Raw genomic sequence first — 25775 nt, 5'->3', positions numbered from 1 at the left:
TTTGTCTTCAGGCTACTTATGATCCCAGTCACGGCTACAACCCTCAGCCAATAGACATCGGAGGAATGGCTTTGTCCAGAGAACTGCAGGTATGTATTTTTCCTTCAGTGTTTGCAAGAATAGGTCTCATATTTTGGTTAGACGTTTGTCAGGAGCCCAACTGTTCAATTTATTTGTTTCCTCTCTCCGTGCAGTCTATGGCTGAGCAGCTGGCTGAGAACTATCACAACACGTGGGGCCGGAAAAAGAAGTTGGAGCTACAGTCCAAAGGTAAGAGCAGCTCTGTTTTGTACATATCCTTAGCTGAGATTTTTATTTCTAGTGGTGGCTTGTTTGCAGTCTGTTGGGTCAAAAACGTTTTTAATTATTGCTTCTTTTAGGTGGCGGCACCCATCCTCTGCTTGTGCCTTATGACACCCTGACGGCTAAGGAGAAAGCCAGGGACAGGGAGAAGGCCCAGGACCTCCTGAAGTTCCTCCAGCTCAATGGATATGCTGTGACAAGGTAAACAGAGTATTCTGATCGTTTCACTGAGTTAGTAAAATGATGAAATTACTGATAGTTCTCTAAATGTTTCTCCCTTCCTTTATTTTTTGCCCTGTCTTCCCTCCTGCCCTTCTTTCTCAGGGGTTTGAAGGATATGGAGCAGGACATTTCCTCTATCGAGAAGCGTTTCGCCTACGGATTTCTCCAGAAGCTTCTTAAATGGATGGACATCGCACAGGAGTTCATCGCTCATCTTGGTACTGTGGTTTTAGAGACAAAAGCTTCTCATGGGAGCAGCACTTCAATGTGTATTGTTTACTTCAGCTTGCACGTTTGACTGAGAGCCTACGTACTTTTATCTCTGTTTTAACAGAGGCTGTGGTTAGCAGTGGTAGAGTGGAAAAGTCGCCACATGAACAAGAGATCAAATTCTTTGCCAAGGTGAGCTGTTTGATGCATTATTGTGTTCTTCTTTTGCTTGTCTGCCTCTCCAAGGAAGTCATGAATAGTAACAGATCAATGCCACCCTGCTGCACTTAATGAACACTGAGAGATGGTCCCCGTTTAATGGGTTGATAGTGTGTTTCTATTTCATCCTGGGTTGTTTTTTTTTAGATCCTCTTGCCACTGGTTAATCAGTACTTCAAGAACCACTGCCTTTACTTCCTCTCTACTCCTGCTAAAGTCTTGGGTAGTGGAGGGCATTCATCCAATAAGGAGAAGGAAATGATTGCAAGGTATGTGCAGTAAAGGTTATTTAAAAGACTGGTTTGTTTTCTGAAATATGTGACTTGAACTCTTACCATTTACCTTTCCTTTAGTCGTACCCACATCTGACAGTGTCTGTCCTCTACCTCTTCCATCTCCCTTCATCTCTCTCCTACTGAGTGATGTCCCTTATTTCCTTGACCTCCCTTTTGCTTTCTGCGTCACTACAAAATATCTTTCCTGCCCTGTTTCCCCTTACCGTCCTACATCCTTCTCCTTCCTCTTCCTCTTTTCTCCTCCCACCTCAGTATCTTCTGTAAGTTGGCTGCTTTGGTGAGGCACAGAGTATCTCTTTTTGGTAAGGAATCTGCATGGTGGTGTTATGCCCCGTCACCATCCCTGTCCCTTTCTATCTGTTTTCCTGTCTAATTTGTCTTTATTCTTCTACCTTCCCATTTGTACAATATATACTATTCAACATTGTATCACAGATTCACATATAGTCTGTGGTCCCACGCTCTCATTCCCTCTGTACTGGATCTCTTCATCTAACGCTTCTCTCTCTTTAGCTCACCTACTGCTTGGCTTTGATGTTTTCTGTAACGTGGGGTTAGATGCATACAACTCTGTGTAGATACTAAAACTAAAAGACAGAAATATACAACTGCATTATTTTCTTTAAATTTAGAAAGTTGCATGTACGCCTGGTTCTGTTTTGTTAATCTCAGTCATTGTGTAGCAGGACGCATTTGCACAATCCTCACTTCCACTCCTTAATTTAGCTGTAAATGGATGCAAGACAAGGCAAGTTTATTCTTTTAGCATCATTCAGACACAAGGCTTCAAAGTGCTTGACAGTGGCATAGTTTCACATTAAAAATAAGATATTAAGAGAACATTAAAATGTGAAATTTACATAATGAAAAATATGAAATGCCCTTTAACCCCGTTATTATCACACTTGTGCCCCTCAGCCTCTCATCAGACCCTTCAAAGGTCCAAAGAAATGGAACTTTGATTTGACATTTGACAGAAGATTTAAAGACTGCAAACATATAATCTCAATCAATGAAATGAGCAGTTAATTAAAACAGTGATTTACTTTTATGTTACATTATCGTATATTTAATCTTTGTTTATGTCAGAGAGGCATATGCATGGTTTTTGTGTGTATGTTGTTTATTCATCTGGCCCCAGGTGTTTTAAAAGTTGTCTTTTTTGCTTTTAAGGGCTAAACTCAGATTGTCACTCATAACCAGGAGTGATTTGAGCATGAGTGTCTGTAGTGGCATCAGCTATTTATATTGTGCTGCAGCTTGGTGATATGTTCTCAGCTCGACCTATATGAGGCAGTATCCTGTAAGCTTTATCCTCATTCTCCTTTACCACCGTATGTATTTAATAGTCAGTCACTCTCATGTAACCAAGGTTCACTAGACACTGACAAGCATTTCACACTGAGCCCTTTAGCTTGGCGCACCACTACAACATGGTACATGATGTCGAAGTGCACGACTGTAACTGATTCACCGCTTTAAAATGTGCCCACGTAGGGAATGAAATTAGCACCTGACAAGTAAAGGGTAAATGTTGTCTGAGGCAGAAATCAGAGCATGTATCACAAAAAGGAATATATGGGTTCATTGTCTTAAATATGTAATAAACATCCTCTGTGCCGTGAATGTAATTTTGAGTTTTGTCAATGTTTTTTAACACGCTGTACCACAACTGTATGCCTTGTTTTCTGTTTTTGATGTGGAGCCTTTCAGATTATATCTGTTCTCTATATTAAATTCAAAGTGTGTGTTGAAAGTAATAAAAATTGATTTTATATTAGGAAAGCTTTGACAACACATCTTTATTGTGCTGTTTTCAGGAACAGATGCAGGAGCAGTGGTAAACTGTCTGCACATCCTCTCACGATCACTGGATGCCAGGTAACTCGCTGTCTACTGGCAGGATGAAAATAGAAGCAAACCACAATTATTAGATTATATGTAGCTTTTTATTTTTTTTACACATTGTTTGTGTCCTTCTTTTTAAGGACGGTTATGAAATCAGGCCCTGAGATCGTGAAGGCGATCCTGCGTCAGTTCTTTGAGAGTGCTGCAGATGACATTGAGAAAATGGTTGAAAATCTAAAACTAGGCAAAGTGTCCAGTCGAAACCAGGTCAGGCACAGCACCATACTGTGTTTTTTTGTTTTCTTACATTGCTTTACACTCTTCTTATAAACTGATATCTGTGTTTGTGTATGTATTATGTTCCTGTAGGTGAAAGGTGTATCCCAAAACATCAACTACACCACCGTTTGTCTGCTACCGGTCCTCACTACACTGTTTGATCACATTGCCCAGCACCAGTTTGGAGATGACGTCATATGTGAGTGAAGTGCTTCTCCCCACTGAATGAATGGGTCATCGTTTCTCCCTAAATGGCTAAAATTGCAATGCATCTCTTCTCTTTATCTTCAGTGGATGACTTGCAAATATCCTGCTATCGTTTAATGTGCAGTATCTACTCTTTGGGCACTGTGAAGACTCCACATGCAGAGAAGTAAGTAGAGTCTGCTTATGTCTATGAAAATCTAAAAACATATGGCGAGTTTCCTCATCCAATTTGCATTTATATGAATTTGATTATCAAATCAATCATTAGAGGGTGCATACACATCCTCTAACAAGAAAAATGTATTATGTGCTCCAAAAGATTGATTTGTACAACGATTTTACTTGTTTTGATGGAATGTTTCATGAGGATTTTGTGGCACTTTTCTCCTCTGCAGACAGCGACCAGCTCTTGGCGAGTGCTTGGCCCACTTAGCAGCTGCTATGCCAGTGGCTTTCCTTGAGCCAGGGCTGAATGAGTTCAACACGTTTTCTGTTTACACCACCAAGACTCCCAGAGAGAGATCCAGTGGGTTTAGCATTCTGCCTTGTTTATCTCCCTAGCACAACATTACATTGTTGTTCTAATTATTAGAATGCGGTTATGATTCATTTGTTTCCTTGCCTTCCTTCCTCTGTCCCCAGTTCTGGGTCTTCCAAACCAAGTGGAGGAGCTGTGTCCCGACATCCCGGAGCTGGAGATCCTGATGAAGGAGATCCATGACCTGGCTGAGTCTGGAGCTCGCTACACAGAAATGCCCCATGTGATTGAGATCACCCTGCCCATGTTGTGTAACTACCTCCCTCGCTGGTGGGAGAGAGGCCCGGAGAATTTCCCTGATATGGAAGGTCAGATCTGCACCTCTGTCACATCCGAGCATCTTAACCAGCTGCTGGGTAGCATCATGAAGATTGTGGTGAACAACCTGGGTATTGATGAGGCTTCCTGGATGAAGAGATTGGCAGGTCAGTGAGCAGAAGTTTCACAATGAGCCGGGAGATTTTCACAGCTTCTAAATGAATTCTTAATTATTTAAACAGTATATTATAAGCAGTATTTTCATATTTGGTACAATTCTTACTCACTCTCATTGCTGCTACAGTTGATTCCTGTATCTCCCTTGTCCAGTGTTCTCCCAGCCCATCGTAAGCAGAGCTAAACCAGAGATGCTCAAATCTCACTTCATCCCCACCATGGAGAAGCTGAAGAAGCGCTCTGGAAAGGTGGTGGCGGAGGAGGATCAGCTGCGCATGGAGGGCAAGACGGAGGTGGACAGTGAAAACGGGACCATTCGAGATGAGTTTGCTGTGCTGTGTCGCGACCTGTATGCTCTCTACCCCTTGCTCATCCGCTACGTGGACAATAACAGGTAACTGAACTTACTAATGTGATGAACATTACTACTGCATCATCTGTATGAGCACCAGACCAATTTTATTGTAGCTTTAGTTGGAAAACCGTCAGACTTCATGGCATTAACTTTATAGCTAATAATATAGATACTATGACAACATTCAATCTATAATCAATGGTCAGATGTCACCAGTATAACATGTTTTAGGCTCACACAACCATGTATGTGATCATGTTATAACTGACAACAAGAGTATACCTTTCCAGTTCCTGACTGTGACTCAGACTTTGATTCATGCACTTGTCTTTCTCTGTAGGGCGAGGTGGCTCACCTGTCCAGACCCAGATGCAGAGGAGCTTTTTAGGATGGTGGGCGAGGTCTTCATTTACTGGTCCAAGTCCCATGTGAGTCCTCTGTTTTCTGACATGTTTTTTTCTAACTTTGACATTTATTCTATTTTGTGATGGTTGCCTGTCATTTGTCATCTAACCTTTGGTTTGTCATTACAGAACTTCAAGAGGGAGGAGCAGAACTTCGTAGTGATGAATGAGATCAACAACATGTCCTTCCTGACTGCTGACAGTAAGAGCAAGATGAGCAAGGTGAGAGTGGACAAGTAGACAGATGGTCGAGTAAAACATAACCCGTTACTTAACAGTAATTAGATGTCTTATTCGCTTACTCCATATCTTGAGCTGTAACTCATTAAGGAACTAAACTCTAATAATAATTAATATTTCACTAACACCACCCATTCCAAGCAGGGAAAGATTCAAGGAAACCCCTCTTGATTTATTCTCGGCTGCTGTTTCCTTTCTTTCCTTTAAGTTGCTTTGGATAAGAAAGTCAGGTAAATGATTATTCTGTAAAAAATAGTGATATTCTAGAAATGTCAGAGTAATAGGTGATTACATAACTAATAACATTCCTTCACCAGGACAATGTGATAGTGTTTAGGCAGTAGTAGGAGTGTTGCTAACTGTGTTTTCTCCTTATATCCTGTGTCGGGGTTGGACGCTGGGCCACTAGGCCGGAGATGGAGAGGTTAGACTGTGTTTGTGCACGAGCGCTGTGCTGATCGCATGGCACCCTGAATCTGAGGAGGCATTTCATCAAGCTCTCCCATGGATTAGCACACTTCTTACACACAGACCCCAACATTCACACACATACATACACACATACAGCACTATAAATACATAGTTACTAACTGGAAAAAGGACAAGACACAATTGAAATATATTATGATGCACTACAATCTTTTAATGATTCCCCAAAAGTGGAAATTTGGGCGTGACAGCAGCACAAAAACAGAAATGAGTACAAGCTAGGACTGCAGAATAAACAGAAATATTACTGAAGTCACAATTGGGCCATGTGCATTATGCAAATTGCAAAAGCTGCAAGGTCAAATGTGTGATGAACAGCAGTATATGAAAGAACTGTAGGGCTGCAGAGATGCTCTGGCCTCCCAATCTTGTTCTTCTGATTGAAGAAAACGTATGTTTGGTAAAGTCCTCCACAAATGTCACATCAGCATTATTTTGATTTTTTTTTTTTTTTGAGAATCGTGATAAAAAAAATTCTTTCCCACTAATTGTGAATCATATAGTTATCATGATATTCGATCAAATAATTTATTATTTTGCTACCTTTTGCAGCCCTTGCATGCATGAAAAGATTGAAATCAAACACTACACTACTCATACAGCTCCCTCAACTAGAGTCTTATTTAAATAAATAGACAATATAATAATAGCAATATATAATTAAAATGGATATCTGTGGGTGAAATGATTCTGTACGATGTAGATTTTGGCGAAAATGCTTATTAAGAGTATTTTCCATGAGTGGGACGTATGTGTGATTATCTTAAGGTAATATTGAGAGTGAGTGTGTGCGTGCGTTAGCGATGTGCGTCTGTATTTTCATGTGTGTTTGTATGTGTGTGTGAGTCGGGGTCTGGAGTCGCTTGATGAAAGCTCTTTGCTGTAGATCGTAGTGGCCTGAGAGGTTTCATGGTGCTTGGTTGAGCAGTTGCGTATTTAATTTGGAGTGAACGCTCCTGCAGCCGAGCACCATCACCCGATTCTCTTTGATTAATAAACAGTTTGCCTCTAGATCGTCCCTGTTGGATACAACTGCGGAGCCGATGCTACTGTGCCATCTGTGACCTTAAAATGTTGTTGTTGACGCTTGGATTTTTTTCAGCTTTTGTGGTAAAGATTCCTGCGCTGGTGGACTCTTCTCTTTTCCAATATTAGCATTGACTTTGTGTTCACTACTTGTTTAAACCAAAAAAGCTATGAACCCTCCATCATTGTCACCATTAGATCCACTTAGTCCATATACATGTAGCATATGTTGCTAGCTGGGTGTTGGCGGAAACTGAAGCTAGCTTGACGTCACCAGATAGCTGTCATCATATTTACTAACTGGACTCGTTCCTTCATGTCTAATTCATTGACACCATTAAAGTGTTAAATCATTGAATATCTAATAACTGTTTGATGTTTTTCATGGTTGCTGTAAGATAAATAAGAAAAACCTCCTCTCCTTGACTATCAGATGGTCATTACTGTAGTGAGCTTCTGTTACCTGATCACCACAACGCCTCTCTCTGCCCAAAGAGCAGATGTATCTACACACACACACACACACGCCATGCACACCGAGGGCAGAGAGGGTGCTGTGAGGCCAGACAACAGTCGGTAATGAGCATTGGAAGCTTCGGGACAGGAGTGTATGAGAAGAGCTCCAGGGCGATGGAGCTGACCCCGTAGACTTGTGCTGTGGCCTCTGCACTACTAACAGTGAGGCTGCATTGTGTGTAAAGACTGTAGCTGGTGCAGCAATGAAGCACCTGAAACACCACTAGAAGTTTTAATAGAAAATGTAGTTGTTGGTCTGTTTTTTTTTTGTTTTTTTTCAGCTAATGAAAAATCACTTTCATTGAGTCGCTGAGTCACTTTGTCAGCATGATGTGATCTTTCTTTTTTTTTTTTTTTGCAAAATGTTACTTGGCAGCTGGTTCATTCTCCTGTGATGTATTTCAATCTCACGTCATCACTCAAAAGCCTCTGGTGTCACAAACATATTTTATGAAAAAGGAAACGCTTCATGTTTGAGGCGCAGGTGTATGTAAATGTCTCAGTGAGGCATCAGTCTGAACTTGTCTTTCTTTCTTTAGTCTGGAGGCTCAGAGCAGGAGCGTACCAAGAAGAAGCGGCGGGGGGATCGCTACTCTGTGCAGACCTCCCTTATTGTTGCAGCGTTAAAGAAGCTGCTTCCCATCGGCCTCAATATGTGCTCCCCCGCAGACCAGGAGCTCATCAATCTTGCCAAGATCAGATACTCACTGGTACTGTAATGCGTTTAAAGCCAACTTGCTGACTGTATTTTGTCCTACCACAGAAAAACTGGCACACTGATATGTTAAATTTATAAAAGTGTCCTACAAAGTCACATTTGTTTATATTCACGGAATTCAGTCACTTTTTCCTTTTAAAACTCAGTCTACTGTTCTTTGCTAAACCCTGTTATGTTTTTGACTGTCTTGAGCGAAAGATAAAAGTTCATTGTCCCGTGAATCTTTGGTCTCTTCCCTTGTAGAAAGACACAGATGAGGAGGTGCGGGAGTTCTTGCACAACAATCTGCATCTGCAGGGGAAGGTAGGTAAACGCTTACATTGTTTTACGTGTTGAAGAAGAGAACAAATATGTATAAAACACTAAAAACACTTATTGTTACATTCATTATACATGTTTAACACCAGGTGGAGGACCCAGCTATGCGCTGGCAGATGGCTCTTTATAAGGAGATGGCAGGAAAGGCTGAAGATGCAGAGGACCCTGAGAAGGTGGTAAAAAGGGTGCAAGAGGTGTCTGCTGTCCTTTACCACATTGAGGTGGTGAGTAGAAGACACAAGTGCTCTACCAGCAAATAAAAATCTCTCCCTCACCCCATCTTTTCATGAACAATATGTTCAGTGGACATTTTTTTCTTGCTATAGACGGAGCATCCCTTCAAATCAAAGAAAATGGTGTGGCACAAGCTGCTGTCCAAACAGCGTCGCAGGGCAGTGGTGGCCTGTTTCAGGATGACGCCTCTGTACAACATCCCCACGTAAGGAATCCCTTCACACTCAATCACAAAACAACCTGTTAAGATCAGAAGGCTTTACACATGCCATCTCAACCCCTCTGACTTGCGTTCAAATTATGTATTAAGTCTTAAATATCGGTCCTCACACAGGCACAGGGCAACCAACATGTTCCTGGACGCCTACAAGCGCAACTGGTTAGAGACAGAGGGTTACTCATTTGAGGACAAGATGATTGATGACTTATCAGTAAGTCATCCTACCTTTGATTCTGAGTCATACATTTAGCACGAATGGCATATTGTCCAGAGTATATAGGAAGGTTTTATTTGTCAAGATTCATGTTATCTCATCAAGTTATAATTAAAATAGAAAGCCATGGAGGAAGAGGAGGAAGAGGAAGAGGAGACTGAGACGAAGCCTGACCCCCTTCATCAGCTGATTCTTCATTTCAGCCGTACAGCTCTCACAGAAAAGACGTAAGAGCATCTGGCTTTTCTTTTTCATGGCACCTTTGTCACCTGTCTCTGACTAAGACGCACTGATTCCTGTTATGTGGTTTCTCTTTTCAGTAAACTTGACGTTGACCATCTCTATATGTCTTATGCGGATATTATGGCAAAGGTCAGTGAGCAGCACTTGAATTTGCTTTTGTGATTAGTATCAGCATTTCATAAAACCTTTTTTCATTACAACGTGTGCTTTTAAGACTAAGGTTGCTAATTGTGTGTGTTCTCTTGTGTTCTATGTGTCATCTACCTCCAGAGCTGTCACATTGGTGAGGAAGACGAAGGGGGAGAACAGGAGGGGGAGGAGCCATCCTTTGAGGTGCGACAGACAGAGATGGTATGGGGGGACCAGGGGAAGGGGACACAGGGGAGTCAGCGGAGAAGCAGCTCCCCACGCAGTGATCACACCAGGGCATCACACTCAGCACACCCCCCCAACCCACCTTTGCTACAACATTTCTCTTTTTTTCTCTTCCTGTCTTTTCTCACTTCTTCACTCACACCACTTGTCTACTTCTTGCTATGGTGGACTGACCTGTGCATGCCTTTGCTGGACTCTTCCCACCAGTCGTATCAATGCTGCGGACTCAATTTGTTTTATTTGTTAAATTGCATGACTTGAGTGCAGAGAGATGGTGCAGCTAAAGACAACAAAACGAAACCCAGGTCAAAACAAACCACTGAGTCTTTGATGTGATTCTGAATTTTCAGGAGTTGATTGACTAAGTGGATCACATCTCACGAGACATTTGCTAGAAATGTTTTGCCAGCCAAACCATTTATATCTCATGGTGCGACAGGGCTGGGGTGCGATCCTCTCGTCTTTACATCTTACATATGATCGCTCGGTTGTGCACACAGCCCTGCTCCACAGACACACCATGCTGGTTTTCCCAACATGCACTGGGCAAAACGCATTACAAGGCTTTTGTGTCAGCACCTGTCATGACAAGTCTGAGTGTGATTGGATCTATCACAGAATAGCTGCTAAATTCAGCAGCATATCAATGCATTTGCAGGAGAATTTTTTTTTTTTATGGCATTTCAGTGCTACTGAACTGCAAGAGATTTTAAAAAAGATTTTTCTTTCTTTCTTTCTTTCTTTCTTTCTTTCTTTCTTTCTTTCTTTCTTTCTTTCTTTCTTTCTTTCTTTCTTTCTTTCTTTCTTTCTTCCTTTCTTTCTTTCTTTCTTTCTTTCTACTTAAATATGACTTAGCCAGCACAAAACCTACACAGTTTATAGGGTTTATAGTGTCTAAATAAACAAAAACTTAGTAAATCAACTCCATAATATGGTCACTTTAATGAATACCTCAATGATTTGTTTTACCTTAAAAGTCAGATTTGGACACTGTATTGTTGTTGCTATAGAGATTTGTGGCTTTTCCTGGAGGATAGCATCACAATCATTACAGTGCAGCTTTCTTAATGTACTTTAAAGTATCTCTTCGATGTTGATTATAAAGATTATTCTCATGTAATGAGCATTATTGCTTTTTGGGACCTGATATGTGCTCAGAAATGTGATGTTGCTATCCAAGACTTAATTGAGCAGCTCTTTTTGGAAACTGATGACAGTTATCAAGCGAAGCCATGCAGAAGATTTCCTAACAGTAAAACCAGCTCTCTTGTACTGATCTTGTGTGTCTGTGGTAAGTCTCTCCTAGACTTGCACCACCTTTTTCCCTCGACTCACATCGTCCTGTACTCACTCGCTAATTGGTCTGTGTTCACCTCTTATGGACTCACCTGGTAACTTGAATTCAAAATCTAACAACTGACAAGTTAACTGATTTTGTTTGTCTTTACTTTGAATTGGAAAACGTCTCCCTCTCTGTGCTCACCAAGGACTACAGTAAAAGCCTGCACAGTCAGCCGAACATACACTGTCCCAAGCACAAGCACAGATTCATGCAAACACACATTGCATCAATCACACTAACACACACACAGACATACACACACACATAATCTCATAGAATCTCCTTTAACTCACTGCAAAGACACATCATTTGCTCGAAAGATGAGCAGAACCTCTAACTGGAAAAAAATTATGTAACTTTTAAAAACACAGTCAGGCTCACGAGGGAGGGGGGCGGAGGGAGGGGTAGAATCAGTTCTGGGTGCTTTGGGGTGGGGCTTCATGCATGGTTTGCAGTGGGTGGGTCAAATCTAACCTCTTCTGTCAACAGGATGGTTGTCAGCAGCTCTATTGTATCATTTGTAGCAAAGAGAGTTACGTACCGTAGTTTAATGTAGGACAGTGAAGAGCATTGAAGTAGAGTGCTGCATTATCTAGCAGCATTAAAGACACATAATATGATATGACAGTAGTGTGATAGTGTATGCTACTATAAACCAACAGCGCAATAAAACTATATACTGTATATTAGAGTACACTGTATATCTCTGCAATTGTTATGTTAGAACATTAAATATTTAAATCTGAAACTTGTTATGTAGCTTTAAATCAGTCTGAAATTTTTATCTTGCAGGAGGCTTTTGTCACAACTTTACAAGAATCCATCGCTAACTGACTTACTGTCAGTTTAAATAAAAGCCTTTGCCCGAATTTCAGCCAAGTTTCACAGTAATGTCTTGTAGTTAAACCAGTTAAACACAAAGGTGGAGCTAGTGTAACTGTAGGGCCTTTAGATAGCTGACACTCAGTTGTATTGTCTGAAGCAGGATGTGCATGCTGTGTTACTCAGTCAACTACTGTTGCTTACTCGTAAGAATGTGTGAATGTTTTTCTGCTCTTGGAAGAAAAGTTTGCTTCGATCGAACGTTTGCTGCCTCTGAAAGATGATCAAGAACTAGAATAACTGTTTACATCACTAATACACATCGTGCTCAAATGGAAGAGAGAGCGTGTGTGTGTTGCTGTATTTCTATGTCTGTGAGACTTCATATGAGTTTTAGTCTTTAAGATTTTGGGTTCTCCATGAAAAGAGGCCAGTGCTGCAGCCAGCTCCTGAGCCAAAATCATGATTTTGATCAATTTACATCACCAAAACAGTGATTTTAAAAAACTGGGTTAATTTAGCACCCTGAAAGGCATAGCTCAGCATTTGGAGAAATATAAATGGTAGCCATCTTGGCTACAGTCTAATTTATTACAAAGACCAGATGGAGCAAGCTTAACTGTATCTCCTTAAGACATTGTGATTTTAGTTGTTGCAGCTATTTCATACATTTTTCATACAAATTCCATACATTTAACGAACCCTGGTGTCATAATATAATGCTAACTGAGCTCGCTGATTCTATTTGTATCTAGTCTTCATGCTAAGTTAAGCTTTATCAGGAATGGTATTGGGTGCAGACAGTTGGTGGTCATAATTAGGACAGAGGAGGAGGATGTTTGTTTGTCCGTTTGTGTGTGAGTGAGTGAGTGCGGGGGGCAGTGCAGCCTTTGTTGACAGGGTTACAGCCGTGTCCTTCCCGCTCTGCTCCACAGGAAAAGGAGATGGAGAAACAGAGGCTTCTGTACCAGCAGTCCCGTCTGCACAACCGTGGGGCTGCTGAAATGGTGCTGCAGATGATCAGCGCCTGCAAAGGTAGCTGCTGAACCCACTCACATGTGGACATCCACACTGACACACACGTTTGTGTCACTTGTATGTTGATTTATGTTATTGTTTATTATTGTAATTATTGTTCCCCCAAGCCCATTATTTGAAATGTTAAGTCAAAATCAGATCAGTGGTGTTTGAGATATTAAAGAGAATTTTGTAGATTTTGGACCTTGATATGTAGATACATGTTTTGTGATAACAGAGAAGATCTTTCTCTACTTTGATTTCATTGTTGGGTCCAAACCTGTTGGAAACCACCGATGTGTGGCTTTATTTCAGGTGAACCTGGAGCCATGGTTTCTTCCACACTCAAACTGGGAATCTCCATCCTCAACGGAGGCAACAGTGATGTACAGCAGGTACTTAAAAAAGACAATGCGCAAGTTTTATGTACAGTTCTTATTTCTCAACAGTATGATCTCAATCTTTGTGGTAGATTTCTGTTGACAAGAAAATCTTCCTGTCTGTGTGCAGAGAATGCTGGACTATCTGAAGGATAAAAAGGATGTGGGATTCTTCCTTAGCGTTCAGGCTCTGATGCAGACCTGCAGGTCTGTGATGCATTTACATGGTTTTTTTGACTGTATTGTGTGATTGACTGACAGCAGAGATTTCAAACAAATGTATTCAAGATATGTCTTGAATTACTTTTGAACATCCTTTCATTTGCTAAGCAGAAACATCAGATAGAGTTTGTCACAATACAAGAGAGCTTTTATATGTATATTCGAAACACTACTTACAATTTATACCTGTAATAGACTCTTTGAAATAGATATATATATATATATATATATATATATATATATATATATATATATATATATATATATGGAGACATTTATTGTGAAGGATTTATAGGAAATTAAATTAAATAAGCTTAAAAATTAGAAAAGCTTTGATATCCGTACTTTGTATTTTATTTGATACCTTTGATAAACAAGTATTTGTAATTTGCAAACTAGATTTTGCATCCTTATGATGTAATTGTTCTCTTCCCTGCTGACTTGAGTGTTTAATGTTGACAGCGTTTTGGACCTGAATGCTTTCGAGAGACAGAACAAGGCAGAGGGACTTGGGATGGTTTCAGAGGAAGGCACCAGTGAGTATGGTCCACAGCGTCTGTACTGACACACACTACTGTGTGTGAACCAACTGTCATACACACTGCTACATTTACACACAGACACACACACACACACACACATATTTGTTCTCCTACTTCATTTTGCATTGGTTTGTTATATAATCTGTTATATAGTCTGTTCTTTTATGCATTCGTGTGTGTCTAAGTGTGCCTGTTTGTGGATGCCGGGTTGCAGGTATGTTTTCATGGGATTGTGTTGTTGCCATGACTCCAGTATTAGTCACAGCATTTTGACCGTTGATGTATGGTGATGATCTGTTTATCACTCACTGACAGCCATGAGATTTCTGGACTCACTGCGTCTCTCTTTGTCTTTCTCTCTCCTACATCTTGTTTACTTTGCCCGTTTCAACCCTTTACCCCCTCACACCTATGTCCTACCCACTGTCAATTTGCTGCTCTCGTGGTTCTCAGATAAGAAGCTAGAACGCGGTAAATGAAACTTTGCTCTCCTATATTTTCCTTCGCTCTTTCTCTCTTTTCTGTCCTCTCTGTCTCTTTTAGCTCTTAATGACCTGACTAGTCTTTCCCTTTGCTGTGAATTTAATATGCATTTCATTTCACACTCAAGGACTCAATTAAATGAAACTTCAAACTCACTGAAACCTGCGCAATCATACATATGCTGCTGTAGCTGTACTTGTACAGTACTGGTATGTGTATCTTTGCGTTTTTCCTCTTGAAGTGATTTTAAAGTTTGATTTCCATCCTTGAGTGTTTTACCACAGATCTACTGTAACTCTGACACACTTGTGACTGATCGATGGGAAGGAAATGCAGTAACCTAATTCTTCCTCTCCCACTCATGTAGATCATAGAGAACTACACTGACCCAGTGTCCTAGAAACTCTGAAATGAATTGCAGCAGCAGTCAGGACTCTCTAAGCTCTGTATATCTCATGTTCACATTATTTAAATATAGCTGTTTTATGGTAATGTGTCCAAGGTTGACCCACAAAGCTGGATCATCTGTGAAAAACAAATGCACAAAAGTCCTTGCATTCCCTAAAATGCCCCCTACGTTCTGCTTATTTTGATTTAATCCTCCCGTATCACGACAGCGTCACAGGATTTTCTGAGGAAAATCAGGTCACAACATTCAATTGTGGTTTTGTTGTTTTGAAAACCTCAACAAGGCAATCTTCCAAGTCAGCAGGGTACATTAAAGTAAAAACTGTGAAGCGTTTGCTGATCCTGTAAAGCACTGAGGATACCATCGACTTACCCAATATTTTGTCTCATTAGGTAGGAAATCATTAAGTAAAAAATGACTGGATACCATAACTAAAAAACAGACAAAATTAAAGAAAATAGTTTAATTCCACTTACCTTTGGTATATGAATACAGTATTCATCACATAATGCTTAATGTAAATAACGCAAAATATGATAGTGTTATGAGTAATAAAACTATTACTGAATCGTAACCTGTAACCTCTTGATTCTGTTATATGATCCTTTACTTACTATGGACAGTGGATTATTTAACTGTAGTCACTGAGATTATCCTCGGGACTGTGTCCTTGTTAAACACCCACAATCATCTCCACAGTTTTGCATTGTTTTGTTTCTGTACCGTCACGGTTTAGTCTGAGCATGCTTGTGCATTTTTGACGAGGACCGTTTCTGATGGCATGCTATCACAGGACCATAAAATGTGTGTTTTGTACTGAATGAGATTTAAAATGTAGAAAAGTGCAATATTTAAATCAAGAACATACTTTTATAGTTAGTACTGTAGTTGATAAACTGCCCACATATAAGAAAGAGTTACTTATTTGCTGTAAGAAGATAACTTGCTATTCTTTATTTTACACCCTGACAACAGCAGGTAGAAGCTGATTCTGCATTTTAGTGTGTATCGAGTGTTTTCTCCCAAACATCCATACTCATAACTTGCTGGAGTTTGAAGAGTTCAGTAGATCTGTCCTGCATGATCGTGTGCCGTGAAATTATCTCTGTGTTTCTGTGTTTCACCGTCTACATTTGTGTCACAAGTGTTTCGTCAGTTGTATTTGTATATGTGTGTCATTCCCTGGTTTCCTGTCTTCATTTATGTGTGTGTTCCCTGTCCATTTCAAAGTGATGTGCTGTGAAGTGAAGAGTTTGATCTGTTTCCTGACTGAGCTGTGTTGAGTAGAACAGGAGAGCTAGGCAGAGGTAAAGTTTGGGGGAGGTAAACAGGAGGAAAAACCAAAAGTTGCTTTTGGTTTTTCCAGCATGGAAGCTTCAGCCTCCACTTCCTGCTGACAAATGGACTCCAAGGTCTCTGTGGTTTTACTAAGATATTCTAATGAGAGAAGGGAAGTGGTCTGAGGTGATGTACATACAGTTTTACTGTTTCTCCATGTCCAATGTGTATACACACTTACACACAGTCACTCACACTTGCATAAATCATGCATACGTGTAATAGAAATACACTAATCTATCTCAGTATCATCACACACACTCTGTGCTTTATTGTTGTTCATAAGATTTGTGTTAATTGAAAATATTTTACTGCTAAATCTAAAATATTTTACTGCACTGGAGTTGTTTACAAAGTTGAGTGTGTATCAGTACATGTAAAGTTAGATATTCACAATCACTCATCAGTGTCGATTCTTGATTAAACACTGTTGATGCTTTATTCTAAAAATCTAATCTGAATACTAAGATGGAGATATTACCAGTGTATTGTTTTATTGCAGGAACCTTCTTGTTCCTTTTAGTAAAAAACTTAATATACATTGATACAAAGCAATGACAATTGCCATTTGCAGGAAAAGTAGATTATAATTTGTAATTGATTTTGTTGGTAACATGATTTCTTGTTCTTTCATTTAAAAAAAATTAAAAATTTAAGTGATATAACAGATTTCCTGCATGACAGTATGAGGAAAATGCTTAGATTTATAAAGACTTGAGTAAGAAAAGTTAAATACGCTGGTGTTTTCTTATATCATACCTAATCCCATATGCTTATTTGTGTTTACCACTGCGTACGCTAACCGAATAACACAGCACAGTTAAATATATTCCCCTAACTGGGGCGGCTGAAAGCGTCTTCTACACTGGATTAATTTTCTTGTCCTGTGTTCCTCTGCCCAGATGAGAAAGTGATGGCGGACGATGAATTTACGTGTGATCTCTTCCGCTTCCTCCAGCTTCTTTGTGAGGGCCACAATAACGGTGAGTCTCTTCACCAAACACCAGATGGTTTAAAGTGACCTTCCAGCAACGCTCGCGTCCTCACACTGTACCGCTGGAGACAATGAACCGTCTGTCCTGCATCTGTCTTGTATGTGTACTTATGCTTTGCCCGCTGCTTGGAATATGAAAGGTAGATACTGACATTCAGTGTCTGATGGTAAAAGAAGTAACCCAACTCAGTATTTCATTGCCATTTATGAGATTGACGTATTTTTTTCAGATTTCCAGAACTACCTGAGAACTCAGACAGGCAGCACCACCACCATCAACGTGATCATCTGCACAGTGGACTACCTGCTTCGACTACAGGTCAGTCTGATTTACTGATAGTGGTTCTCTGATCTGACGCAGATTGTCTCCTTTCTGATGGATTTATATAGATATATAAATGTATTTATTGTCTTTTTGTCTTTCTTCTTTCTCTATTTCTTTCACTGAAGACGGATCTATCATTTATTTTGGTCTAGTTCTATAGTAATTAAGAATTCCAAAGTAACATAATGTCTTTTTTTCCTCCTCCTGCCTGTATTCAGGAGTCAATCAGTGACTTTTACTGGTACTACTCAGGAAAAGACATTATTGATGAGCCTGGTAAAAGGAATTTCTCCAAAGCAATGACCGTGGCTAAGCAGGTCTTCAACAGCTTGACTGAGTACATCCAGGTGAGAGAGCTTTTTGTATGAATGATGAATAGAGAACGTGTTGATTCATGATGCAAAGCAGGATTTCAGGGGGACTCCACGGGTCCTGCTGGGGCAGGGGTCCAGTTTCTGGTACTGACCCTCCAGCTTAGTCATCAACAGAAAAGAAAAGGCAACAAAATAAAGAAATTCCAATTAATTATCACTTTAAAACCTACATTTCGAGTTACATTTTAATGTTTCAAGAATAAACTTCTGTCCCCACCGATGTTTCTGAACATTAACTTTGAAATTAAAGACAATGTTTAAATGTGTATTTACTTATATACATGCAAACATTTCCATTACTGTGCTCTTGTGTCTGTCAGGGTCCGTGTACTGGTAACCAGCAGTCTCTGGCACACAGCAGGTTGTGGGACGCCGTTGTGGGTTTCCTACACGTCTTTGCTCACATGATGATGAAACTCGCTCAGGTAAGAAACTTCCCAGTAAATGTTTATTTTAAATCATTTTCTAGCTGAAGAACAGAAAATTCAGCGCTTGGAATGGTCCAATGATTTGTTTGTCGACGTTTATATATTTTATGTCCTTATGGTGCATTTGAATATATTTGACGCCTTTACTAATTTTGTGAACTGTTTCTCTTGTGGTTCCTGCAGAGTAAAGTATGTATTCATTTGATTTTTCTTTTGTCTAATGAATTGGTTTCTATGTCTCAACTAGTTTTCCCCTCCTGTCAACGTTTTGTCAGACTGTTTCTGCCTCTTTACTGAGCGAGTTTACAGACACTTTAATGGTTTATATTGAATATGACAGAGTTTTTACATTTTGTGCAACATATATTTATGATGCTGTAGGTTTTAGTTGGATACAAACCTATAAAAAGTATATAATGTATTATTGATAGTAAGACTTTGATTTATCAATTATAGGAAATGCTGATTTAATTGAATTTTCAGCTAACCTTGGTATTTTTGTCTTAGTTACCACATTCATTAGCTGTGTTAGTTGTTTGAATTTAATTAAAATAGTCTCTTTACTTTTAATTTAGAGTTTGGTTCTAGTGTTTTGCTTCCTGAAACCTGCACAAACCATAGTTACGACTTCAGTAGAAAAGGCTAATAATATTATTAAATACTGGTTTTATAACTTTTCCAGGCGACTCACACTTCACGGGGATGTAGATGTGTGTGTCCTTGAAAATACTTACATTATATTAAATATCAAAAACCATCCGTCCTCTGTGCACTTCCATCCTGTCCTGCATTAACTGAGTCGAAGTGCTGTATTGAAGACGTTTCAGTTCTAATTGCATTAATCGATCATTTCACCAGATTCACTGATAACAATGTGGATTCAGTAAAGGTGGCAGAAACAATCTGAGAAATGAAACAGATACTCTTCATCTCTTACTCTTTAATTTTCTCTCTGATTCTATATAATACAGTTAATCCAGTTTATCTAATTTATTTAAGTTTATATTTGTTTTATAACACTGACCGGTGCGTAAGTTTTGCTTGTGCTTTGATAAATGTGTGTCTGCAGTCTGTAACTTGTTTGATCTAACCAGGAGCTGCAGTGCTTCCCACTCAGTCTAATCTTGTGTGACAGTGTTGATTACTACTGATGCTGCAGTTCAAAATGCATTTTCTTGTTTCTGTATGTTGAATATCTCTCAGTTTCAATGTTATTAGTGTTTGTTAAAATTAGCCAGTTGGACTAACTTTCATGTCAGCGCTTAGAGAGCAGTTATGTCTAGATTTTTATATTGAAACTTTTTATTTTACACTGAAAACATTGTTACATGAGCGCTGCAAAAAATGTCCTATCTCGTATTTTTGTACTGGTCAAGCAGATCTGTGCTAAAGTATTAAAACTAAACTTTAAAAGTGTTCATCCGATGATTAAAATTGAATGCGAACTAGCAGAAACAATATAATTAAGTAACTGAAGTAGCATTTTTGTAAAACATGTAAAAAGATATCCAGGCATGAAGTTGAAAATGATGTGAAAATGTTTGCGGGTAACATTTTTATTTTCATGTTAAACCTCGTTAGATGCACCCCGATCCTGGACAACGTAACGGCGTAAGAATCTGTGTCTCTCTGCCGTCTCACTCAGATGTCCTTCATTCTCTTTTTACATATATCTCACGCTTCATTGTATTATTCATGACGCACCCACATCATTTACATTCGCCTTTTTGTGACGTGTTCCATCAATTAATGCTCGTCCTTTGCTTCACTGGTCTCATTGCTTTTTGTTGTTTTTCTAACAAGCCATCGAGTCAGTTAGACATTGCTCCTGAACGCAGGGATGATGTGTAACCAGCACATTAAGAGAGTGTTTGAATACGTGTTGCCTGTGAAAAGATTAAACTATCACTGAATTACATGGAGAATTTGTCACCGTTAAGCTGCATTCTGAGACATTAACATTCTCTTAATGTAATGTTTTTAGCCATTAAATATATTACGTGTTGTTCCTTTGACGCGTTTAAACATCTTGCTTTGCTTCTTTTCATTTAGCTGTACGTTTTCATATTTGGTACTTTTGTGTCATTGAGATATTGAAGGTACTATTTATGTACCGCTGTCATTTCACAGGTGGCTAATGCTTGCTCATCCTGAAGCTCCTTTCTCCACCAGCCTGACAACCACTTTTAGACTGTCTAAAATATTTGCTGCTCTTGTTATCGGCTGGTCCAGGTCTTCAGGACTGCTTAGATCAGCGTCTGCAGATGTGTTTATGTCTTCCTTGCTCCAATCACATGCTGCAGCCACTTTTTCAGATAAAGGGGAAAGGCGGGGCTTTTCTAGCAGAGGCCTTTTCTTTCCTCCTCTCATACCAACCTGTGTTTCCAGGTTCTGTCTTTCTTTCCATCACATTAAATGTTATAATCGTGATGTGTAAAATGCACATTCTTTATTCAAAAATGCAAACCCAGGATCATTTCTGGAGTAGAACGTACTCTGAGGTAGTATCTCTCTCTGTTTTATCTCTCAGAAAGAAGCATATATATTAAATTGTGATACATTATCAAAATAACAATTTTTCAGCCAGTCCAGATATTAAGAATATTGTTTTGTCTGCTGTTTGTTTGTGGTTTTCTCTTTGATTTGGCTTTGTTGCAGGACTCCAGTCAAATTGGACTGTTGAAGGAACTCTTGGATCTGCAGAAGGACATGGTGGTGATGCTTCTGTCTCTGCTTGAAGGTATTTTTTCTATCCTAGTCGAGTGGTTTCCTCCACTTTCTGTTACTTACTTTCACAATGTTTTCCATCTTCTCTCACTTTGTTCGGCTCTAAGGCAATGTGGTGAATGGCACAATTGCCAGACAGATGGTTGACATGCTGGTGGAGTCCTCGAGCAACGTGGAAATGATCCTTAAGTTCTTCGACATGTTCCTCAAGCTCAAGGACATAGTGGCATCCGATGCCTTCCGAGACTATGTGACCGACCCCCGAGGGCTTATCTCCAAGAAGGACTTCTCCAAAGCCATGGACAGCCAGAAGCAATACTCTCCCTCAGAAATCCAGTTCCTTCTGTCTTGCTCGGAGGCTGATGAGAATGAGATGATCAACTTTGAGGAATTTGCTGATCGCTTCCAGGAGCCGGCCAAAGACATCGGTTTCAACATCGCCGTTCTGCTGACAAACCTGTCAGAGCACGTACCTCATGACACTCGGCTTCAGAACTTCCTGGAGCAGGCAGAAAGCGTCCTCAACTACTTCCGTCCTTTCCTTGGCCGCATTGAGATCATGGGAGCCAGCAGGAAGATCGAACGTATTTACTTTGAGATCAGCGAGGCGAATCGCAACCAGTGGGAAATGCCACAGGTCAGAGAGTCCAAGCGACAGTTCATCTTTGATGTGGTCAATGAGGGTGGCGAGAGCGAGAAAATGGAGATGTTTGTGAACTTCTGCGAGGACACCATCTTTGAGATGAACATCGCTGCGTCCATCTCTGAGCCTGAGGGAGACGGTGCAGAAGAAGAAGATGATGAAGAAGAAGAGGAGGGTGGGGGAGAAGAAGGAGAGTCGGCAGAAGGCGATGAAGGTAATGGAGAAGGGGAAACTCCTGAGTCAACCTCAGCCTTCGCAGACTTTCTGAAGAGCGTGGTTGACTTCTTCAACATGTTCACCTTCCGTAACCTGCGACGTCGGTACCGCAAACTAAGAAAAATGACAGTGAAGGAGATGGTGATCGGCCTGGCTACATTCATCTACACTGTCGTGATGGGTATCCTGATGTTTGTTTACAGTATATGTAAGGGCTTCTTCACACTCATATGGAAGGTGCTGTTCGGTGGAGGCTTGGTGGAGAGTGCCAAGAAGATGACAGTGACAGAGATCCTAGCCAGTATGCCAGATCCCACACAGGACGAAGTTCACGGGGATCTGCCACCTGAACCGGGGGCTAGAGAAGTCCAAGACACAGATGGAGGGACTGACCTATTAGATGCTGCGGGAGGAGAGGAGGAAGAGGAGGACAGCGAGGAGAGGGAAGGTGGACGCCTGCCTGGTTTCAATACTCCTGGAGGACTCGGAGACTTTGGAGAGACGACAACTGAAGAGCCTCCAACTCCAGAGGGCACGCCGCTGCTGAAGAGAAAACTGGTGAGGTGGTCTGTATGATGTCTGCCGCCGTTTAATGTGTAGACTCTCCATCAATCAGTTTATTGATTATTATTATTATTTCAACAGTTGGAGGCCACAGGGGGAGGACAAGGAGAGGAGGCTCAGGTTCAACCAGAAGATGAGGCTCCTCAGGAAACTGAGAAAGCAGAGTAAGTCATCAACATCAAAACTGAGCTTTTGGCTGAAGATAACGTGTCAGGCTGATATCAAACTGCACTCAGTCTTGGTCTTCATAGAATGTTTTTTTCTGTGGTTTACTTTTCCAGCACCGAGAATGGAGAGAAAGCAGAGAAGGCAGAGAAGGCAGAGAAGGAGGAGAAGACAGAGCCAGAACCCGAGGTGAAGGAGGAGGAGCCGGAGGAGCTGGAGGAAATGACTGTGAAGACCAAGGCAAAGAAAGAAAAGAAACCTGCCGAGGAGGGCTTTGATCTGTGGAATGAGCTGGAGATTCAGAGGGTTAAATTCATGGTGAGCAGCTCTTTATTACAGTTACGTTGTTAAGCACCTCATGGTTCATTGTCGGAGATGAATGTAGTTTGCCTGAAATGCTCAAGCAGTTGTTGAGGGATGCTGGACTTTTTGTACTTGGCTTGCGCAGTAGTCAAATCTTAATCACCACTTCTCCACCTCCTTGCAGAACTACCTTTCTCGCAACTTCTACAACCTTCGGTTCTTGGCGCTGTTCATTTCCTTCGCTCTGAATTTCATCCTGCTCTTCTACAAGGTCTGTGCATTTTAAACTACATTTCAGTGACACATGTGTAAGTCCAAGAGTTGTGCCACTGTATTATTGTAAATGTCATTGGCAATAAATCTGGTAGGTAGCATTTTTTGCATTTTGTCTTTATAGATATATTACCATAATTTTTGGAAAAGTGCATTAATGTCACACAAATGAAACACACCCAAAAGACTTTCAGGACTAATTTTGTGTCTGGCCCTTCAAGGTATCTGAAAGTCCTCCAGGCGAGGAGGATTTCGAAGGCTCTGGTCTGTTTGAAGGCTCTGGCCTATTTGAAGGCTCTGGTGCTGAGGAGGATGGGTCCGGGTTAGACGACGGAGGTGGAGAAGATGAGGAAGAAGGTCCGTTGTATTACTTCTTGGAAGAGAGCACAGGCTACATGGAGCCAGCCATGGCTTTCTTTGGTATCGTCCACACCATCATCTCCGTTCTCTGCATCATCGGCTACAACTGCCTCAAAGTACGTGGAGTTTAATGTGCTTTGTTTCACCACGCTGCAGTTTAGTGTCTGCTCGTAGGTTTCATGCTGGTTGTCTTACGATCCCTCTGCACCCTTCAGGTCCCTCTGGTTATCTTCAAGAGAGAGAAGGAACTGGCCAGAAAACTGGAGTTTGATGGACTCTATGTCACTGAGCAGCCTGAAGACGACGACATCAAGGGCCAGTGGGACAGACTGGTGCTCAACACTCCGTAAGATAGATTCATGGATGCAATACAACACACCAGACCTCTTCATTATCAATAAATCTGCCAAAATGTGCTTGAATCCGGCTGATTGTTGCAGCAAATGTTTGTTTCTCTTTTAATGCAGAACTTTCCCGAACAATTACTGGGACAAGTTTGTAAAAAGAAAGGTGAGTTGTTGTTTGTTTTTTTTTTAAACTTCCAGTCAAAATGTCGGCACATTGTCAGTGTTCTCACAGTGACGTGGCATCTGCACCTGATTCCCAGGTGCTGGATAAATACGGTGACATCTATGGCAGAGAGAGGATCGCAGAGCTGCTCGGTATGGACTTGGCTTCTCTGGACGTCAGCGCCATGACACACGAAAAGAAACCTGAACCAGACACCTCGATGTTCAGCTGGTATGCGCTGTGCTTTACACACTTTGCATAAACAATTCAAATTTATAGCACGTGAGATCACAGAACAAACTGGCCGTTCTTTCTTGCAGGATCACATCTATTGACATCAAGTACCAGATCTGGAAGAATGGTGTTGTTTTCACTGACAACGTGAGTTGAAGCAGCAGTTCTTGGTATGATTTAGACAGTCTGTTTTGACTACAGTGTTACTGACAGCCTCTGTTTTAATCTTTCAGACTTTCCTCTACCTGGTTTGGTACATGTTAATGTCTCTGCTTGGACACTACAACAACTTCTTCTTTGCCTGTCATCTTCTGGACATCGCCATGGGTGTCAAAACCCTGCGCACCATCCTGTCCTCTGTAACCCACAACGGCAAGCAGGTCTGCACACTTCCACTGTAATGACGCATCACGAGGCTTTCTGCACACCTGTTCTCCCAGCAGAGAGCGACGGGAGAACCTTGTACTAATGTCACATCCGTCTGTTCCTCACAGCTGATGATGACAGTGGGTCTGCTCGCTGTAGTGGTGTACCTGTACACCGTGGTGGCCTTCAACTTCTTCCGCAAGTTCTACAACATGAGTGAGGATGAGGATGAACCAGACATGAAGTGTGACGACATGATGACTGTAAGCAGACGGTGGAGGTGGAGCACGATTTAGGAGAGGTTGATTTGCGTGAAACATCATTTTGCTGTCTCCTTCCCGCAGTGTTACCTGTTCCACATGTACGTCGGCGTACGTGCTGGTGGTGGCATAGGAGATGAAATTGAAGACCCAGCCGGAGATGAATACGAGCTCTACCGAGTCGTGTTTGACATCACCTTCTTCTTCTTCGTCATCGTCATCCTGCTGGCTATCATCCAGGGTAGGGTTTATTATGTCGTGGTTATTTTCTTGGACAGAAGCTCTATGAGTGAGCATGATGGGTGAACAGACTTTGTCACAGATGTCATTGTCATTTTTTTTTTTTTTAATGGCTCAAAAATTAACTTTTTTGTTGCTTTGACTGCTCCCATCAATTGTTGCCACATTCATAACAATCATAATTCTTAAACCTCAGACTATGCACTGATTTTTAATCGATGCATGAAAACTGTTTCGGAAGTGGCCGTTAAACATCAATAGCTCATAGTGAAAATATGTTACCTAATTTTCCTGTGTTTTCATTGATGTAAAGCCCCATGAGAAGTCAG

General features: G+C 40.8%; 1 protein-coding gene across 7 annotated transcripts in view; it reads left to right on the top strand.

The window, feature by feature from the left end:
* The window catches only part of ryr1b (ryanodine receptor 1b (skeletal)), a 66978-nt gene that overhangs the window by 38422 nt on the left and 2781 nt on the right, over positions 1-25775 (top strand). For 2 of the 7 annotated variants that reach the window (XM_037125133.1, XM_037125144.1), the window contains 46 exons: positions 12-89; positions 195-270; positions 381-504; positions 628-743; positions 860-927; positions 1102-1223; positions 1503-1552; positions 3071-3131; positions 3239-3365; positions 3468-3576; positions 3669-3750; positions 3980-4110; positions 4227-4547; positions 4711-4951; positions 5253-5340; positions 5446-5538; positions 8127-8297; positions 8549-8608; positions 8713-8847; positions 8950-9062; positions 9192-9288; positions 9412-9518; positions 9612-9663; positions 9805-9867; positions 13009-13108; positions 13406-13485; positions 13601-13677; positions 14155-14228; positions 14688-14705; positions 17367-17447; positions 17689-17777; positions 18002-18130; positions 18478-18582; positions 21244-21325; positions 21420-22729; positions 22817-22899; positions 23017-23218; positions 23388-23474; positions 23698-23952; positions 24052-24182; positions 24304-24346; positions 24444-24577; positions 24667-24727; positions 24814-24960; positions 25075-25209; positions 25291-25447. In XM_037125133.1, the coding sequence (XP_036981028.1) occupies positions 12-89; positions 195-270; positions 381-504; positions 628-743; positions 860-927; positions 1102-1223; positions 1503-1552; positions 3071-3131; positions 3239-3365; positions 3468-3576; positions 3669-3750; positions 3980-4110; positions 4227-4547; positions 4711-4951; positions 5253-5340; positions 5446-5538; positions 8127-8297; positions 8549-8608; positions 8713-8847; positions 8950-9062; positions 9192-9288; positions 9412-9518; positions 9612-9663; positions 9805-9867; positions 13009-13108; positions 13406-13485; positions 13601-13677; positions 14155-14228; positions 14688-14705; positions 17367-17447; positions 17689-17777; positions 18002-18130; positions 18478-18582; positions 21244-21325; positions 21420-22729; positions 22817-22899; positions 23017-23218; positions 23388-23474; positions 23698-23952; positions 24052-24182; positions 24304-24346; positions 24444-24577; positions 24667-24727; positions 24814-24960; positions 25075-25209; positions 25291-25447 (6265 nt within the window). Of the gene's footprint in view, positions 1-11; positions 90-194; positions 271-380; positions 505-627; positions 744-859; positions 928-1101; positions 1224-1502; positions 1553-3070; positions 3132-3238; positions 3366-3467; positions 3577-3668; positions 3751-3979; positions 4111-4226; positions 4548-4710; positions 4952-5252; positions 5341-5445; positions 5539-5965; positions 5981-8126; positions 8298-8548; positions 8609-8712; positions 8848-8949; positions 9063-9191; positions 9289-9411; positions 9519-9611; positions 9664-9804; positions 9886-13008; positions 13109-13405; positions 13486-13600; positions 13678-14154; positions 14229-14687; positions 14706-17366; positions 17448-17688; positions 17778-18001; positions 18131-18477; positions 18583-20166; positions 20197-21056; positions 21087-21243; positions 21326-21419; positions 22730-22816; positions 22900-23016; positions 23219-23387; positions 23475-23697; positions 23953-24051; positions 24183-24303; positions 24347-24443; positions 24578-24666; positions 24728-24813; positions 24961-25074; positions 25210-25290; positions 25448-25775 lie in introns of all 7 variants that reach the window. The other 5 variants (XM_037125102.1, XM_037125116.1, XM_037125109.1 and 2 more) reach the window with 5 other exon arrangements.

The sequence above is a fragment of the Acanthopagrus latus genome, chromosome 2, assembly GCF_904848185.1.
Source record: "Acanthopagrus latus isolate v.2019 chromosome 2, fAcaLat1.1, whole genome shotgun sequence".
NCBI lineage: Eukaryota > Metazoa > Chordata > Actinopteri > Spariformes > Sparidae > Acanthopagrus > Acanthopagrus latus.
Note: the sequence above shows the minus strand (reverse complement) of the source record. Positions and strands in the feature narration are given on the sequence as shown.